The following is a 19,489-nucleotide window of genomic DNA, read 5'->3' on the forward strand; positions in this document are numbered from 1 at the left end:
TGCAATTTCAAGCATTTAAACTATGCTACAAGCATGACACATTTGAGCCGTGAGATTTTCAATCAGAAATGCGCAATCCTGCCATAGAAATGGAATTAGAGACAGCAGAATGTTCTTCATTATTACTGTAAAAAATGCTGGGTCCCACACATAGATTAAGTTAACTGAATTGTTTTATGTTCAATCAACTTAAATTTGTAAAAACTATTAAGTTATCCCAAAAAAAACTCAAGAATTGTGTTGATTCAGCTTATTATAAGTAAGTAGTTTGAACAAGCAGCACAAAAATGTTTTGAGTCTATATGTAAAAAATAAATAATAAAACTTTAAGTTATAAAGGGAATCATTTCAATTTTAACATGAATAAAACAGAATTAGTGATGATTTTAAAATTCATTTCATAGCTTCTGAAAATGTATGAGCAATATCACACGAGTAGCAGTACGATGTGGCTGTGGGCCAAGTGCCTTACTGTCCCACCAATGCACATATCCAGCCGAGTGCCTTACTGTCCCACCATGGCAGACATACAGCCACATCGCACTGCTACTTGTGTAATATTACATTTATACAACAGTTCGAGGACATAATCGCGTATATAAAAAGATAATCAAACAGGAGAATCTAAATCTTTTGTACTCAATTATATCTGTAGCTGACCGTCAGACCAGCAGAAAGCGTTGCTACTTCACCAACATCACTTTATAGCTAGTATTTGAATGATTCTCTAGCGTAATGTCTAAAGTGAAGACAAAACAAGTGATTTTGCTGACAATTTAAGATTATAAGGTTTAAAGGCATGAAGTGCCATCAGTCTACAGAGATGACTTCCCAGTATTTCTCTGTTGCAATCGGGAGATCACAATAATTATCCCCAAAAAAGCCAAAGTAGTGCAAAATACTAGCAAATTACTGTCATTTCTTCTTTCTTTCTTTTTATGGGACTAGTCTGCAGTAACGAAAACAGGAGACGCATTAGAAACAAACAGATGACCAACCAAAAAGTAACTCAAGGTAATACAAACAGTGGCCAAGAAAAAATAAAAACATTCCTGATATCGTAGTCCCATCTCACACTCAATACACTACAGTTATATGGTATAAATACAGCACTACAACATACAAAGAGAGAGAGATCGACTTAGAATGTCATTTACTCTTATAATAATGATTTTATCAGCTGTAATTTGAAATTACGCTGATTTTTTTTCTTCTAAGGGCTTATTATGCAGTCTCTGTCGCCATCTTGTGGATGGACAACGTCACCTGTCTTTGATCTGTTCAGTATGGCAGTAAAGGCCGCCAATGCACTGTCTCTCAGAAATAATAAATATTTAAAATAGGCACTATCCTTAAAAATAAACAGCTTAGTTGCAATATAAACACATATTTGTCAAACTGTAGTGTCCTCTGCTTGTTGCTGTATGTGGGCGGAGTAATACACAAGGGTGAATGGTGAAGAGGCTGGACTAGTGCTGTTATTTGCAGAATATCGCACAGCTATCAGCCAATCAGATTCATTGCCTGATACATTTTAAACTCTGAATAAATTCTTATAATTTCCATTAATTAGACATGCTTTTTGATTGCTAGAATTTATTTTGATCATTAAATCTTTTAAATTTTAAAACATAATGCAGAAAAACAACAAAAACTGTAAGAATGTCAAATAAAATACAGTAAAGAAATGCATTACTGCAAGATTGACAGAGTTTTCAATTTAATTTAGATCAGGGTTATATTTATAAACCTTTTTGGTTTCTATTAACAGTATTATTTTATAAAAATATTTATATTTTTACTAGGTCCAATATTTTCTAATTTACCGTTGTTGTTGTTTTTCATTTTTATTAAGTTTTATCTATTTTGCGCACTATATTAAACTAAATGAAAATGACAAATAGTTCCTTAACAGCAAGATTAGGTAAAACACGTTTTATCATCTATTTTATTTTCAAGTACCAAAATGGTCTTGCTTCACTAATAACTCTTTTTCCAATTATGTGTTAAAGGTGACCAAAAATAAATTAAAAACATTGCATGCATTGCATTTTGGCAAATGTAGCAGCTCATCCAGTTATTCCATCAGCACGGCATTTCAAATTTGCATAAAGTTCACAGTTTACAGACTGCTTGAGTTATTTGGATCACAGCCAGAGTTCTTTGAGTCCTGCTCTCATTGTGCAGATCTCTCCTCATCGAGATTATCAGTTAACAAGGATAGGGTTTCCGTTTTAAAGCTGATCATGCATGGCTAAATTAATCTGTGGAGCCTGAGCGAGGGTCAGGACTCTCACACTCAACACTAAAGCAGAAATCACCCTCCTACAACTAAATCATCAAATCGGTTTAATAGGTGAAATATTTCAACTACAAAATCATGTCAAAGGTGAGAGGTCTCAGTAAAGCTGAAATACACTTAGTTAAACACAAACTAATTTGTGCACAAACATGGATTTAGTGGTCTAGTGAGAAGGAAACAAAACTCAGGCTCAGAAGCACACACAAAAAAATACAAGCGTAACCCGACTAACATGTATTTAAACGGCAAAAGTGCCCTGATTATGTTAATTTTACAAATCTGAGCCAACGTCACAATCCTGAAAGTCTCACAAAGGTGAGTGGGCTTGACAAACCTGTAGAAACCGCTTTTTCATCTCTCTGACACTTTAATCGCCACTTGCACCAGTTTTGCACCAGAAACTTTCTTATAATCACTCCATATCAAAAAATAAATTAAAACATTTATGAAGTGTGGTTCACACTGGTGAGTCCTTTCTGGCAGTTCTGTATTGTTTACCTCAATACAAGATTATAATAGTTTTGGATTTTTCAAATTAGTTTTAGCTTTTATTTTGTTTTGACTTTTTGTTTTCAAATTCTATTTAGATTTAGATTTCAGGTAGATTTATTAATTTTCATATTTTGAAATGACTTAGTTTTTGTTTAGTTTTTATTAGTTTTAGGGCGTTCTCACACTATGCTATCCGAACCATGTCCAGGCCTGTTTCCCAGATCGTTTCAGAAGGGGGAGTGCTCTGAATCGGGCCCTGGCCCGGTTGGAAGAGGTGTGCCAGAGTGCACTCGAAAAATTCTTTTATTTCAAGTATCGGGAATGTTAGAAAGAAAGCAGTTTGTGGAAAAGTGCTCTTAGATGTGTCACTTAGAAGATCTGGTCAAAAAGAACGATTTAACATTCAGGATCACTAATATGGAAATAAAACCCATTATCAGGAGCAACAGCAAGGAGGATTGGAGGAGAACTGGCTTGATTTGGCCAATGGCAGCTGGATTAGAGACTATGAGGTGCAGTACAGGTCAAACACCTGCAGGGCAATGTATATAGATTTACTTCTGAAAGGCATATACAGTAAGATTATGTATTAAATGTATTTACAAAGATAAAAATGAAGGATGTTTTTGCTGTATAACATGGTTAGAGCTCCATGTTATGGCTGATCTGAATAGCAGAATCGCGCAGAACATTTTAGAAACCATCCCTTAAGTGGAAAATCCAAGAATTCCCTCAAGGAAAGGGGTGTGTAAAAAAACAAGTCATTTGCATTTAGTGGAAGAGTTTCTGCCTATAGGAAAGGCACACCCTTGGCAGTGGTTCAAAAGATACCTGAAGTTATATAATTATTGTTTTGATTGTCTATTTCTGAGGGAATGAGACCATTGTACCAGTCGCACTGAGACATTTCAAATGATATCAAACATGATAGATAAAGTCACTTGGGTTGATTTAGAACATTCAGACTTAGAAATGACCATTCAGTGTGAGTACAGTATGTAGATGGGGTGGTTAAACAAAGGGGTTTCAGTGGATTCAAATGTTAATGGAGGAAAGCAGGAGAGCTGTTATTTCCCGCATTCCCGCCTGCTGGATTTTGGAGCCGATTGTCTCTGTTTTCGGCTCATGTTTGAATTGTCAAAGACATCAAAATATTTGTGATATCTCAAGCCTTACATGGTAAAAAAAAAATAATAATAAAGTAAGTTCATTCTCTAAACTAAAGTCTTTAGTTCAATGTATTGTGAAGAGCTTAAGATATCAATATTGCCAGACTATATGCAGGAATCCTAAATTTAATTTCAATACCTTTTTAAGACTTTTTAAAGATACTGTCAGATTATTTTAAAACCTCATCACCACAAACAGTTGTAGTTAAATAAATCAATGGAGCAAAACCATGCAACAGAAATCAGATAAGCTCGGAAGAAACGAAGCTTGAAAGATTCAATTACGCGGTTGTTTACAGCGTCAGGCTTCAGCCACTGTTTAAACTCGTCATTCTCCAAGCAGGAGCACTCAAACTTACATTTTCCCATTTTGCCGTCTGTTTGCTCTATGGTTTCGATACATGTGGTGAGCATCACATCACAAATTACGCAAATTTTGTTGTAAATTACGTGACATCACCTGAATGGAGGAGCTTGGCCGGACACGCACTGACCCGAAGCAATCATGTGGATTAAGCACATTGTTGTTAATATTAAAAGAAAAATAAATAAATTTATGCTTTTCTGGAGTCAAACACTTTGGACAACACTTGAACAAAAATTAAGACCTCGTAAAAACACAATTAAGACATTTTAATACATTTTAAGGGTCTTAATTTTCTCATAATTGATTTATTTACGTTTAATACTTTTTTTAAGATCCCGCGGACACCCTGATTGCACATGTTCATTATCTTGGTACACTGAATTATTAATATAATCAAATGTCTAAAAACAAAAAAGATAATATCCAATATTCATCCACAAAACAAGTGCAATATTCACCCACCTCATCTGAGACTCTGAAGCGTTTGAGCAAAGCCACAACCCGCTGTTTAAAGTTCTGCTGCTAATGGAGAAAGAGAAGCACACACATACAGACACACTCATATTAACAGTCTGTTTACTGCATCATCTCACCTCAAGCCAAGACTGTGAGTAAATTCTCACTCTTACCCTGGTGATGGATGCCGTTCGGACTATTGACCTCCTCTGCTTTTTGGGCTTACTTATCTCGTACTCATCATCCTCCAGATCCTAGGGCACACACAAATGGGTCAGCAGGAGAACAGGAAGAAGAGGATGCTTCGTGTGTGTGTGTGTGTGTGTGTGTGTGTGTGTGTGTGTGTGTGTGTGTGTGTGTGTGTGTGTGTGTAGAAATTTCTCAATGGTCATGCCCAAATGAGCCTGATTTTTCAAGGTTTTTTTCTTTTACTTTCGTCAATTGGTAATGTTTTGTTCCTCGCCACTGGCTTGCTTAGTTTGGTACTTGTGGAGCTGCACATCGATGGATTTGCTCTTTAGTGTTTGGACTTTCAGCAGTGAAATTTAAACCACACTGAACTGAACTAACTGAACTTCATCTCTGAAAACTGTTTCAATTTACTAGAACTTCTATAATAAGCTGCTTTGACACAATCTACATTGTAAAACTGCAATAGTAATAAAAATGAATTGAATTAAATAGTGTGTTTATAATCACCTGTCCTTGAGCTGCATCATCGCTGGCCTCCTGCTCTGAAGAGAAGCTTTCATACTCTTCTTCCGAGTAATTATCTACACAGAAAAATCTCAATCATTAAGGGTTATAAGGGCTTCCACTCCTGAATCCTGAATGGATAAGATGCTTTTATCATGTTAGAAAATAAGAGTTCCAGCTTCTCAAATCTTCCAGCGTCCTTCAGGATAACAGATGCATATTCGTTCAAATGGAAAAATACACTTATTGTGGCCTGTGCTTAAGATTTCTAGATAAAATAATTTACCATAAAAAATTGCATTACAATTTGAATGATTAGGATCATCTTGCTGACAAATGAGAAATCAAACAAAGTAATGTTAAAAATTAAGAAAATTTGAAAATAATATTATTTCTCTTTGGCTTTTTATACTATAGTATGAAGCCATATTTGTTGGTTGAGAAATGAATTGGTCACACTTTATTTTGATAGTCCGTTTGTTGAATTATAGTTACATTGCATCTAAATGCAAACTAATTATCATTAGGTTATAAGTAGACTGTTAGGTTGGGGTTATGGTTATGGTTAGTGTAAGTTGACATGTACTTGCTAAGTTTCTTATAGTCAGTTAAATATCTGTTGAAGGAGCAGTATCAGCAGAAATTAAGCAGACAGTCTACTAAAACTCAAATGGACCATCAAAATAAAGTGTTAACAGTTCATTTCTTTTTTTTTTTACTTGGATCTTAATATTCGTGGATGGATTCTGGACTTTTTAGTAAGACGTCTGCAGTGTGTCAGAGTCAATCCTGCTTTTTCTGACTTTCAGTATTGTTCCACTGGGTCCCCCCTCAAGGATCTTGCCTTTCACCTCTTTGGTTTATCATTTAAACTAATAATTGTCGGAGTATGTACAGGAACTTTTTTATCATAAAATATGCTGATGATTCAGTGATTGTGAGTCTCCTCCACGATCAGGATTTGGGGCATAGTCCTGTTGTGGATGAATTTACTTCCTGGTGTGATATATTTTCTCTCCAGTTGAATGTAAATACAACTAAATATATTGTGATAGACTACAGGAAGACTTCTCCTACCCCAGCATAACAATTATTAAAGATTTGGACATTGAAATTGTTGACACACATAATTATCTAGGGGTCGTTATTGACAATATGTTGACATTTCAACCTAACGCCCAGGTTGCCTGTAAATAAGTTCAACAAAGACTGTTTTGTCTAAGGAAACTTAGACAGTTTTGGGTTTGTATTTAATGATGACAATGCTTTATAAACAATTTATTGAATCTGTTTTAACTTTCTGCATTGTAGCTAGTAATGTTTGTCAAATAAGAACAGGTTGAGTAGCCTTGTGAAGGTGGTAGGGAAGATTATCAGTTTTAACCAAACTGGTTTAATGGTAATTTACCATTATAAATGTTTTAAAAAGAGCTCAGGGTATCTTATGCACCCCAGATGACCCATTGTACTCTGTGTTTCAGCTGCTGCCATCAGGACGTCATTTTAGAGTTCCTCTAGGCAGGACAAACAGAACTAGAAATTATTTTAAAATAGCAGCCCTTAGGTCACGGGTGTCAAACTCAGTTCCAAAAAAGCCGCAGCTCTGCACAGTTTAGTTCCAACCCTAATTAAACACACCTGATCAAACTAATTGAATCCTTCAGGCTTGTTTGAAACCTACAGGTAAGTGTGTTGGAGCAGGGTTAGAACTAAACTGTGCAGGGCTTCGGCCCTCCAGGATTTGAGTTTGACACCCCTGCCTTAGGTCATTAAATGATTCCAGCTGGGAGAGAGATGCATTTAGAAAATGATGTATTGTATGTTATGTGGTAATATTTTGATAATGTTAACATGGAACTTCACCTGTGTTATGGCACCTTGCTGCAATTTTAGTTTCCCTAAATGGGATAATGAAGTTCAGTCTGTGTCATTTAGTATTGTGTAAATCTGACTGACAAAAGACTTTTTAGTTAAACTATTATTACACTGAATGACATGTTAGTGAGTGTAAAGCTTCTGTAAGCGTAGTATAAAATTGTATAAGCATCATTGTTTCTTGATCAGGGCCAAAGTAAACAAACAAAATACATTTTAGTTTATAATTCTAGAAAGTAATGTGAAGTAAAGATTGTTTTGCTATTGATTCTCTTTTTGAATCATAAGCAAAACAATGACGCATCATTGGAGATCATCAGCCAAGAACATGCAGTAGACTAATTTGTTATAAACCAATATGCATGTCTGTAAGTTTTTTAACCTGAGCATTTGATTTTCTGTCCAAGAATGGCCGCCTCCTCATGATCTATAGGCTGACTGGACAGGGAATAGATCCAGATCTCTGCAACTTTCCCCAGAAACTCCTTCTGATTACTGCACAGAGCCAAGACCTGCCCTCCTTCAGCAGGATGCTGCATCACCTACACACACACACACACACACACACACACACACACACACACACACACAAACACACAAACAAACACAGATAATCACACAAAAAAGAAACCCATACACAAGCACACAAACAAAAACACAGAAAAACATGTGCAACCACATAATAAACCACATCAAAAACACAAACATGCACAAAGATACACAAGCAACACAAACAAAAACACAGAAAAACACAAATAAACATGTGCAACCACATAATAAACCACATAAAAAACACAAACATACACAAGCAACACACACAAAAACATGTCCACATAATAAAACATGCACAAATACACACAAACATGCAAACATACACAAAAATGCATGCAAACACACAGAAAAAACACCCACACGATAAAACACAAACATGCACAAACAAGTAAACATACACACAAACACAGAAGACAAAAAAAACATATAAAAAGCACATAATAACACAATCATGTAAACATACACAAAAACAAACACGCACACACAAACACAGAAAAACACAAACAAAAAATAGCATAAAAACAAACACAGAAATAAGGGCATAATAAAACACATACAGTAAAACATAAACATGAACAAACATGTAAACATACACAAAAACATGCAAGAACACACACAAAAACACAAACACACACAAACACACACAAAAACAAACAGAAAAACACACACAAGCACAGCACAGAAAAATACAGAAAAACACGCAAACAGCAAAAACACACACAAACATGTAAACATACACACACAAACAGACACAAACACACACAAAGCATGTCAACATGTGAGCTTTAATATTGAACCATTGAATATTTAACTGACTCTTAGTCGGAGGGTGAAGCCTGAAATACCTCTGCCATGTCTATAGAACCAGCAGCCAACGTCTTGTAACCCAAAATGGTCCTGTTTTTGTACCTCTTCCTCCTCTGAAGCAGGATTTGCAACTTATTTCCCTCACGCTTTAGAAAATGAGGATACTACACACACAATAAGAGGATAGAGAGAGAGAAAAATAAACCCATCAAACTCAATTTCATACTAAAGGCTCAAAATGAATCAGTGCAGGTTGAAATGATGATGTCTTGAAAGCAAAATTGGCTGCGTTTCAAAAGCTAGTAAGCGGCACGCGCAGAAAGCATTTGAAGGCATCGCAGGCACACTTCTGAAGCAAAGACAGCTTCTCTTGTACATTCCTTCTGGCTGCATTTCAAAGCGGCACAGCAGGCTTCCTTTGTGGCCAAAGCAGTCCCATAATGCATTGCAAAGTGATGCAGAGCGTCGCAAATTAGTCACTTATGAGGATCTCTGCCAGAAGACACAGATGCACATGTAGGCAAGCAGACAGCAGGTCGCTTCTGGAACAGAGCTGCTGTTTTTAAAGAGTGGTTTTTGAGTGTGAATGTGTGTTTTGGGGTCAGGTTTACCTGCAGAGAGAATGTGAGTGCAAGGTCCGTCTCCACCCCTCCAGCAGGGGGCAGCACTATCTCATGAGAGCGCAGAATCCGCTTCGAGCCCTATGACAAACATACATAGATTCTGTTTAGCCCAAATTCAATTCAAGTTGATGTGTATAGCACTTTCTCCAATGATTATTGTTTCACAGCAATTTTACAAAAGGCGCACATTATTCCATCACAATCAAAATCAGAAAGATTAAGGTTATTAGGTACCATAACTTTATTAGTTACTAATAACATTTACTAATTAACTAGTAGCTAATAGCTTTTAACAGTTAAAGTTATTATATATAAACATGGTCCAATTATACATTGACAATCTGATTGTGGGGTTGTTGGTGGTGTTGGGGGGGGGGGGGGTTTGGGGGGTTGGGGGGTGTTCAACTTCTATTTTAGAGGTTACTGTAGGTACGACTATACTAACTATGCATCATTTTACTTTACTTTTAAGATTTATGTAGATACAAACACCTATTTTACAGGAAAAGTGTCTTGTAGACACTTCCAGTCTTTTGATCTGCAGTTTCAGACTGTTGAAAGACTCGCATTGACAGATTGGCTGATTAGGCATTGAAAATGGTATGAACCATTATGGGATGGTCAAAAGTATATTTACATTTTAATATTTTAATTATTAATATTATTTAAGATACAGATCAGAGCGAACTATTTAAAGGGAAGAACAACCCCATACATCTGGTTTTGATTTCCTTCAGGGGGATTTCCTTAGGGGGGGTCAGACCCCCCTCAATCCCTCTGTAATTCGCACCCTATATATACACATACTTAACCTGCAGTTATATATTATACAGGTGATGTCGATGTGCACATGGTCAATGAAGTGTATTTAAATCAAACTTCTGCCGTCACACCATGAAACATTCATTCATTTTCCTTTATGTGTTTGAATAAACATAGTAAGATCGAGGCAGTCGGCAGTCGTTACTAAATAATAAACATACCAATAAACAAACGACGACACTGTGGCTAAGTGGTTAGCACTGTCGCCTCACAGCAAGAAGGTTGCTAGTTCGAGTCCCAGCTAGGCCAGTTGGCATTTCTGAGTGGAGTTTGCATGTTCTCCCCGTGGGTGTGCCGTTTTTTTCCACAGTCCAAAGACATGCACTGTAGGTGAATTGGGTGAACTAAATTGGCCATAGTGTGTGGCTGCGTGTGTGAATGTATTTGGGTGTATGGGTGTTTTCCAGTACTGGGATGCGGCTGGAAGGGCATCCACGGTGTAAAACATATGCCGAAATAGTAGGCAGTTCATTCTGCTGTGGCGACCCCCAATAAGTAAGGGACTAAGCGGAAGAGGAAAGGAAAATGAATGAGCGAATGAATAAAAAAATGGCCATCTGACCAATCAGAGAACAGCAGGCTACATAAACAATTGCATATAAACCTATTGCAGGAAACCTCCACAACAAAAAGGGGGAGATTTATATGAACATGATAAGGGCTCTTTTATTTTAGAATATAATGTCTTTATATAGTTCTTTGTGGGAAAGATCATCACGTGCTGCAGCTTAAAAACTTGCTCTTTACAGCTGACCACTTACCTGAATCTTGACTGCAATGACAACAGAGATCAGCTCCTTGTCAAGCGCCTTCATTACAAACAGCTTCTTCAAAGTCAGACTACACAACCTGCACACAAAAACAACAGCAGATATGCCATTATACACAACTCTTCAATGAGCTGTAGGTCATCATGCTTATAATGAACGTGGAAAACATGTCATGCTGCATGGGTTTGTCAACATAAGGGTAAGTGAAGGACATTTTTGGGTTAACTATCGCATTAATACACTCAGGAATAATTAAGCCCTCATTTAATGTTTACCAGTAAATGTTTGGATGTGTGATCCACATGTATAGGAACAGGATTAAGTAGGTAGTTGTTTATATATCGTGAGTCCCTTATCACTCCGTCACAGCATTAATCCTCCATCAATTTCCAAAGAAAATTAAATCTCCCAAAGAACAACTACAGCCAAACTAAACTCTGAAACTCAGTTGAACACATGTCTACAGCAGTTTTCAGCTGGGACAGATCAGTCCAGAAAACCTCACAGAGCTGATGAAGTGGAGTTCAGGGATTTCAATCTGGTAGAAGCTCGCATACAAAACTGTTTACAAAACGTTCCATTGAAACCCTGTCATTTCAGCCAGGAGGAATTGTTCAGATGTGCCAAAGCAAGTCATTCTGCTGCTAAAACACAATAAACACACACCCTCGCTGCAGTAAACAAGAACAACCTCCTGAAAAAGACATGCAGTGATAATGCAAATGAGTAAACAATCCAAACACCCACATCCACATTCACAACATTCCCAGAATGTATATTTTAGGACACAATGAATATTAGACCAAAAAAAGAGAGACAACTGAGTTGTTGTTGTTTTTTTGCTGATAATCTTCTCTTCCACTAAAGCTTTGAAATCAAATAATGCAGACAGGCCAGATTTAAATATGTGCATATTTAAATTGCAAAATTGCTTCATAGGCAAAGCTATCGAAAGGTTGTTTCTCGAAGGTACAATGTAAAACATACATTGACAGTTTTCTGTATTTTGTGATTCATGTTTTTTTCTCTACTTATTTATGCTTTTAAATTGCAATATGGGACCTTGATCTTTCCTGCAAAAGCTTTTGATGCTGAAAAGTTTGTAAAAGGGAATTTTATTGACATTTTTATTAGTTTGAAGTCATATGTTGTCTGGATTGGTGTTGTAATTTACAGTACAAAAACCTGGTAATAAGCTGCCAGTATATTTTGTTATTTTACAAATCTAATTCTCCATTATAAATCATTTCTTAAACAATATCTTGTTTCAAATGATTAAACTGTACAAGTGAAAAAATGGGCATCTGATCAATCAGAGAACAGCAGGCTCTCAGAAAGGAGTGGTTTAGAATGAACAAATCTCAAATTAATGGAATGAGAACTTTTGAGAATTTTGTCATCTTATATTAAAATGCATATAAACCTATTGTAGGAGACCTCCAAAACAAAATGGGTAAGGTTTAAATTAACATAATAAGGGTTCTTTGATTTCAGAATATAATGTTTTAATATAATTCTGTGTGGGAAAATATCAACACAAGCTGCATCTTAAAAACATACACAAGAGAATATCGTTTCAGACGACTAAAGCATCAAAAGTGGACAGAGCAGAAATAAATCTCCTATAATGAAATTCACAAATGTAAACAAACAGAAAACACTTGTGAATCACAAAATGTGGAAACTTTTTTTTACAGTGTATAAAGCACCAGCTTGAAGTTGACAAGAATTATTTAAGATTATTTATTAAATGACCCAGTAAATTGGGTTTTATTAACGTCTACCCCTACCCAACCCTAAAACTACCCACAGTAGTGCTGTGCGATTAATCGAAGTTGAATAGCAATCGTAATTTGAAACGTTGCGATTACCTAAAAGTGGCTGCGATATGAAATAAAGATGTATTAATTTACCCCACTCAAAGCAAAAGTGTGAATGCTGTCTGTGTCAAAAAGCAAAAGTGTCATGCTGTCAATTGAGTGACCACACTTTCGTGCTGTCCAATCAGAATTGTGCACCCAAACAATGCGATACGCCCACAATAAAACAAACAAACAGAAAAGTACGAATGAGTGGAATGATGGCATCTGCTGCTTCAGAAGCATTAAAAGATAAATTAAAATCAAAGAAAAACAGCACGTCGGTAATATAGGAATACTTTGGTTTTAAAGACATCGAACAAAAACAGGTCATTTGTAAGAGCTGTCGCAGAATTGTTGCCAGTGTAACGGAGGCCAGCTAGTGTGTACTGTGCAGGTAAACCTCACTCCTCTGACCTCTAAAGGTGCTCTAGCGACGGATGCTAGAGGCCATGGTCTTTAGCCTCCTTGTTAGAGCAACCGACTCCCATGCGGAAGGTCGCCGGTTCGATCCCTGCTCGGAGCGGGTTGGGCAGTGTAGGACCGGTGGGGTTACACCAGCATGAGCAAATACATCAACCAGCCCCTAAAAAAGCACCACAGACGGCTATATAAGGAGTGTCTTGCTAAAAAGTCTACTAAAGTATTACTATTGACACTCAATATAGTGGCAAGCAACAGAAAAATACAATTTCAGAGCTGTTTGCAGCTGTTACACTATATGACAAAATATAACGAGGGCAATAGAAGATAACCAACACCATAATTCAAGACCTCGCTAAAGACACAATGCCTTTTAATCCAGTGACCAAAGAGGGATTTAAAAACCTCATCCAAATGCTGCAAAGGAGATATACACTTTCGTCTCACACATATTTTTGCCATTTTGCTGTACTACTGCTGTACGTTGAATGTCGTGATATATTGTCTAAAAACAATAATTATCACAGATGCTACACAAAATAAGCTACAGAAAGGCTCTTGTCAGCCATGTTTGTTTGCTGAGTGTTCTGTATTTTTATGTTTTTGTTTTTTTTTGTTACTATCAGTAAAGCGCGGATGGCGGTTATATCGCGGGTGCTGCAGATATAGCTTACTGAATCTGCTGTGGTGGGTGGATGATTTCTATGAAGCCGCGGATTTGAGTGTCATTTCAGCTGATCCGCACATCTCTAGTTACTATCTCTATTTAATTTCTTAATATTTAAAAACACTCACTGAATTTCAGCAGTAAGACGCTAAAATACAGATTATTAAGCTGAAGCTTAGCTAAAAAAATTAAACTGCAAATCAAATTGAAATCCAAGTGGAAACATCCAGCTCTCCCTAGAGAAGCAAATACAGAAGTAACTGAAACTGCAAATTCACAGAAATTCCAGAAGTCCTGGCTCCATGATAAGAGCAGATTTCTATTGAACCCAGTGTGAAAATGGCCTACTTTACAGCAGAAAAAGAGGTGTTTACAGCCTGGTACAAAGAACAATTTTGGTTTATATAGTTAATATTACCCTACATGATAACTGTGAGGGGGTGAATTTTTATATGGCATGCTGTGTGCACTTAATTGTGCTCACAAACCATTTAAGTTGCCTCCATTTCCCATGTAAGTGAAATTATATACCTATATACCATCTCTATAAATGTATTAATTTTAATTAAGATCATTTATAATTTTTTTTAGACCTGTAAAGCACTCCAGAATCTGACAGATTGATTAGCTGTAGGCTCTATAACAGTTATATGAAACCTTGTCATACAGTGTTATATGACTGAATTTCATAAACAGCAATGCATTCACTAACACAGACTATATTTGAAGCGTTTGGAAGTAATTTGCGTTTTCCTCCTGTAGAAAAAGTCATAAGTTCAATGCTTAGTGACTCAATGTATTACAACACAGTTTTCAAAAATCTAAACACTTTATTGATATAGTATACAACCAAGCTCTTGCCGTCAGAACACAATAGAGTCTCAGGTAATGAAATATATAATGAAGCGTTTCTCCCAAAGAAAACCTGTATAAGCAAAATCCTAGCAGGCATCTTTAGCTCTCCTCATGCTCCGCCTCTTTGCCCTTATTTGGTTACCCCCGGTTGAAGCAATTAGCGCAAACAAAATGGCGACTGCTGGCCACGCCCCATTGCAGCTTTATTGCGCTCTTCAGAAACCTATGGTTGATGTCATAGATACTACGTCCATATCTTTTAAAGTCTATATTGAAATTGCAATATCAGTCAAAACAATTAAGTAATAAAAAAAAGAAAAAAGAAAAAACGCAATTAGATATTTTAATTGTAAGCCCTATTGTACAGTATCACAAAAATGATGCTATGCGGATCTATGCATCCTTTAAGTATGCTCAGCTGTATCCCCTCTAGACTTTACCCTTTCAAAGGCCCTGGAATATAATACAAATGTTGCATGGATGCTTTTTTTTTGTCATTTTAGGGAGCTTGCCAGCCCCATCTTCTTTCAGTATATGGAAAAATATGAATATCTCAGCAAGGATCATCTCAGAAAAAAGCAAGGCATATTGCACTTTGCCTTTAAGTGGAGAGCGGCCGTCAGCGAGAGGCAGATAATGTCAGTCATGCAGAGAAAGACGGAGCTCAGATGAGTCGCGAATGTCACAGTGGATGTGATCAAGGGACCAGCGAGGCCCTCAGAGGGCCCGGGAGCTGCCAGAATACACACAAGAGCCAATGGAGAAACAGCCACATGCATGCAGCTCATAGAATATTAATGAGAAATGATTTATGTATTCAAATCACATAGCAGGTACTGCGAGGACAAGGAGAGAGAGAGAGAGAGAGAGAGAGAGAGAGAAAGAAAGAGGCAAACAGTATAATCTGAAGGCTCTGTATTGTTCACATATATACACACACACATATATACACACAAGCCATTCTTCTCCCCGGAGCGATTAGCATGCTAACCTACAACAAAGGAACACACAGCAGTTCAGAGTAGACTTTCCATACGCATGTTTCTTTCTCATAAAGATAAAAAAACAACAACGTCCAGGTTTTTTTCTGTGGCTGTAACTGATCTAAAATAACAACACAAAACTATATGTGAAAACAACCTCATTGTATTCATTGATAAACAACTCTGTAGCAAAAAAAAACAGAAACATTCAGGATTATGTGATATTGATGTGATCTATTGACATCAGTGAAAACGCTGTCAGGGATTAGACCATACAAACAATACAGAACTAGACTAAGAAATACATAAATATATTTTAAAGCACATTAAAGTTGCATGTATTACAGTAATGGCCCATTTCCACTGAGTGGTACAGTACCAGGTATAGGTCGGTACGCTTTTATAGCCATTTCCACAAGGTACCACAACAGCGAACTGTACCTCACAGGGTACCTAACACGAAAAGAAGATACCAAAAGGCAGAGCAAGACACGTAGCTGAATGCTATTGGTTTATAGAGATGCATCACTAGCTCGTGACAAGCCAGGAGAATACAAAAAAACAAAAAAAAAAAAACAAAGGAAGCGCCATTTTTATTACACAGCCGAGACATTACATCATAATACTATTAATACGTATAATTACATTTAATAATGACCAGAACTCAAACAAACCTTGTCGCCATCTTGATGAACAGCCACAAAGCCAAGAAGAACAAAATCTGCCGTGTCCTGTTGTTGTTTTACGAGGCGTCTAAAAGCCTGAGCAGTTTCACTGTCTCTAAAGAGCTTGCGATCCCTCGCCACACTTCTATATTTGAAATAACAAACTTCTTGAGCTGATGATAAAAACGTGCGTGTGATTATTGAAGCACTACTGACATCCGATCCTTTCAGAAGCGGACAAGAGTGAAGCGTGGAAAAAACGAAGGAGAAAATGATTCTTTCAGCAACCTAAAACATGAACAAACTGCCATGTTTAACTGTTATCTTCACCTTTTGGACTATTATGAACTCAGAATGACAGAATTACTCTCTAACAGAGGTTACATGTGCTGGCGAAGATTAAAGATACAGATAGGAGGTTTGCACTGACTGGGCTACATGTTGCATGTTGTTTTTTGAACCCAAATAAGGACTATATGTATGCTGTGTGCAGTTTTTCTGTAATTAGTAACATACTGGAGACTGTAAGGGGCTGTATGAGTTCATATATGTTGCATTTATTTATTTCATATGATCGCAGTAGTTACAGTAGGCTGATTTGCAGTGATGATCAAATCATGTTCATAGAAAGGTTAGTAATAACCATTTCTACAGAAGTTTTTATGTGTTTGAAGCATCTGTTTTGTAAAAAGAGCTTCTCGTATGATATGTGAATGACCCGTACAGCTTGCCTCAGGTGAGAATGACGTCGACTGAATCTTTCTCGTACGCCATGCCCATCAAAAGGGTACAATTGGTAGCCTTTTGGCAGTGGAAATGCAAGCCTGATAAAGGTGACCCGTACCGACCTGTACAGTACTGTACCACTCAGTGGAAACAGGCCACAAAAAAAGCTTCCTGTCCAGGTATGATTTTGAAAGATTTCCATATTGCCAATAAATACAGACATATTTCAGTTCGTTACACACTGATATATTTCTTGTTAGTCACACACAGATTAAAAATATGCAATATGCAATAATTATAATGATTATGTCATTATAAATACAGGCAATATAAGATAGTGAGAGCTGTAATTAAAGAGACCACCACTTAACACAACATGAAACAATAGCTACACACACACATTTCAGTCTGTTTTCTCAGAACAAAGACCTATTATTTCAGCCTGTGTGGTGTAAGTTGTGTGTGCCATGTCCCTCTTTACACACACACACACACACACACACACACACACGCACACATACACACACACACAAACCAAACTCCTCTAATAACTACATATAACATCCTATAATGCTCCAAGAGGCTTTACTGACCTCTCACAGAAGATTAGAGACTGAGTTAAAGATAAACCGTGTCTCACTTCACTCAGCTGGACATAAACTCAATCTCAGCTCCATCACAGATAGAGAGTGTGTGTGTGTGTGTGTGTGTGTGTGTGTGTGTGTGTGTGTGTGTGTGTGTGTGTGTGTGTGTGTGTGTGTGTGTTGCTCTCAGGCAGATGCTGCAGAGGCTCTGGAAGCAGTAGGGAATTAGCCCAAAATCAATTTGATTCGTATATCTGGACAGAAAGGCTGGACTCGGGTTACAGGCTCATCTACTGTAACTGTACATCTGAAAGGACAGAGCCGCTGCTGCTGCTGCTGAGGGCTGAAATCATGCTCAAGTTACGAGTCTGCACTGAACAGCAGGATTAGCTGATGTGTTGGAGGACACATGAGAGCTCACATTATCACTTCAGTGGACTTACACCCTCAAACCTGAAACAAGCAGCACTACAAACCTTTACAGGAGAGAATGGTCATAGCATCAACAGAAATTCCATGTAGGTCATGCCAAATATCATGATTTGACATTGTAACTTTTTCTTTTTGAACAGAACAAATATCAGAAAACAAAATATTTTTTTAAATGTGACTGAACAATTGTAATTTTAATTGATTTGTAATTAAAAATAAATGAATTCATTTTTTCAATAAAAAAATATTTTTTTATTTTATTTAATTTACTAAAACCTTGAGATTACATCGCAATGAGTAGCAAAATATATATTTGAATAATGCCACATATCAAAAAATGTATTAAAACAAATAAATAGACTTTATTTATTTATTTATTTAGATATTTGTATTTAATCTATTATATTTTAATTTATTTTATTACATTTTATTTTTATTAATATAATTACATTTTTTATAAAATTTATATTCTTTTAATTTTATTAACCAAAACCTTGAGATTGCATCATAAAAAATACCTAAAATATATTTGAATATTGCCACAAATCTAAAAATGTCTTGGAAATAAATAAATAATTTTTTTAATAATTTTTTAAAAATATTATTATAATTTATTTTTGATTTATTACATTTTAATTTAACAACATTTTAGATTACATCATAAGAAAAACCTAAAATCTATTTGAAAAATGCCACAAAATTTTTTTTTTAAATATATTAATTAAAAAAGAAATTTGATATTTGGATTTAATTTATTACATTTTAAATGTATTACATTTAAATTTAATTAAAAAAAATATAACATTTTATTTTAATTTCATTCATTCATTAATTTTCTTTTCGCTTAGTCCCTTTATTAATCTGTGGTCCCCACAGCGGAACGAACTACCAACTTATCCAGCATATGGTTTACACAGCCTTTCCTGCTGCAAAAAATCACTGGAAAACACCCATACACTCCCATTCATATGCATACATAATTTAATTTTTTATCTATTTTATTTTAATTTAATTTACCAAATCCTTGAGATTACATTACAATAAGTCCCTAAAATATATTTGAATAATGCCACAAATCAAAAAAATTATTAAAATAAAAAATTAATTTATTTTTTACATTTTAATTTATTTTATTACATTTTAATTCAATGTATTGCGTTTTATTTCAAGGTACTACAATTTAATTTAATTTAATTTAATTTAATTTAATTTAATTTAATTTAATTTTATTTAATTTTATTTAATTTTATTTTATTTAATTTAATTTAATTTAATTTAATTTAATTTAATTTAATTTAATTTAATTTAATTTAATTTAATTTAATTTAATTTAATTTATCTTCTAAAACCTTGAGATTACATCA

The 19,489-nt window shown here is 35.8% G+C and overlaps 1 protein-coding gene and 2 long non-coding RNA genes across 10 annotated transcripts in view; 2 read left to right on the forward strand and 1 right to left on the reverse strand.

Moving 5' to 3' along the window:
* Nucleotides 1–19,489, reverse strand: part of pacs2 (phosphofurin acidic cluster sorting protein 2) — an 80,514-nt gene that overhangs the window by 27,512 nt on the left and 33,513 nt on the right. For 4 of the 8 annotated variants that reach the window (XM_087278616.1, XM_087278613.1, XM_087278615.1 and 1 more), the window contains exons 2-8: nucleotides 10,923–11,010; nucleotides 9,328–9,417; nucleotides 8,755–8,880; nucleotides 7,740–7,899; nucleotides 5,486–5,559; nucleotides 4,960–5,040; nucleotides 4,793–4,849 (exon numbers count right to left, since the gene is read on the reverse strand). In XM_087278616.1, coding sequence (XP_087134742.1) covers nucleotides 4,793–4,849; nucleotides 4,960–5,040; nucleotides 5,486–5,559; nucleotides 7,740–7,899; nucleotides 8,755–8,880; nucleotides 9,328–9,417; nucleotides 10,923–11,010 — 676 coding nt within the window. Of the gene's footprint in view, nucleotides 1–4,792; nucleotides 4,853–4,959; nucleotides 5,041–5,485; nucleotides 5,560–7,739; nucleotides 7,900–8,754; nucleotides 8,881–9,327; nucleotides 9,418–10,922; nucleotides 11,011–19,489 lie in introns of all 8 variants that reach the window. The other 4 variants (XM_087278614.1, XM_087278611.1, XM_087278610.1 and 1 more) reach the window with 1 other exon arrangement.
* Nucleotides 5,223–8,653, forward strand: LOC147841158 (uncharacterized). Its single transcript, XR_015506262.1, has 4 exons — nucleotides 5,223–6,598; nucleotides 6,798–7,076; nucleotides 7,221–8,081; nucleotides 8,167–8,653. It is a non-coding gene; the product is annotated as an uncharacterized LOC147841158 (long non-coding RNA).
* On the forward strand, nucleotides 10,521–16,298 carry LOC148679611 (uncharacterized). The gene is made up of 2 exons (XR_015944946.1): nucleotides 10,521–12,096; nucleotides 12,135–16,298. It is a non-coding gene; the product is annotated as an uncharacterized LOC148679611 (long non-coding RNA).

The sequence above is a fragment of the Danio rerio genome, chromosome 13 (assembly GCF_052040795.2).
Source record: "Danio rerio strain M-AB ecotype USA chromosome 13, GRCz13ab, whole genome shotgun sequence".
NCBI lineage: Eukaryota > Metazoa > Chordata > Actinopteri > Cypriniformes > Danionidae > Danio > Danio rerio.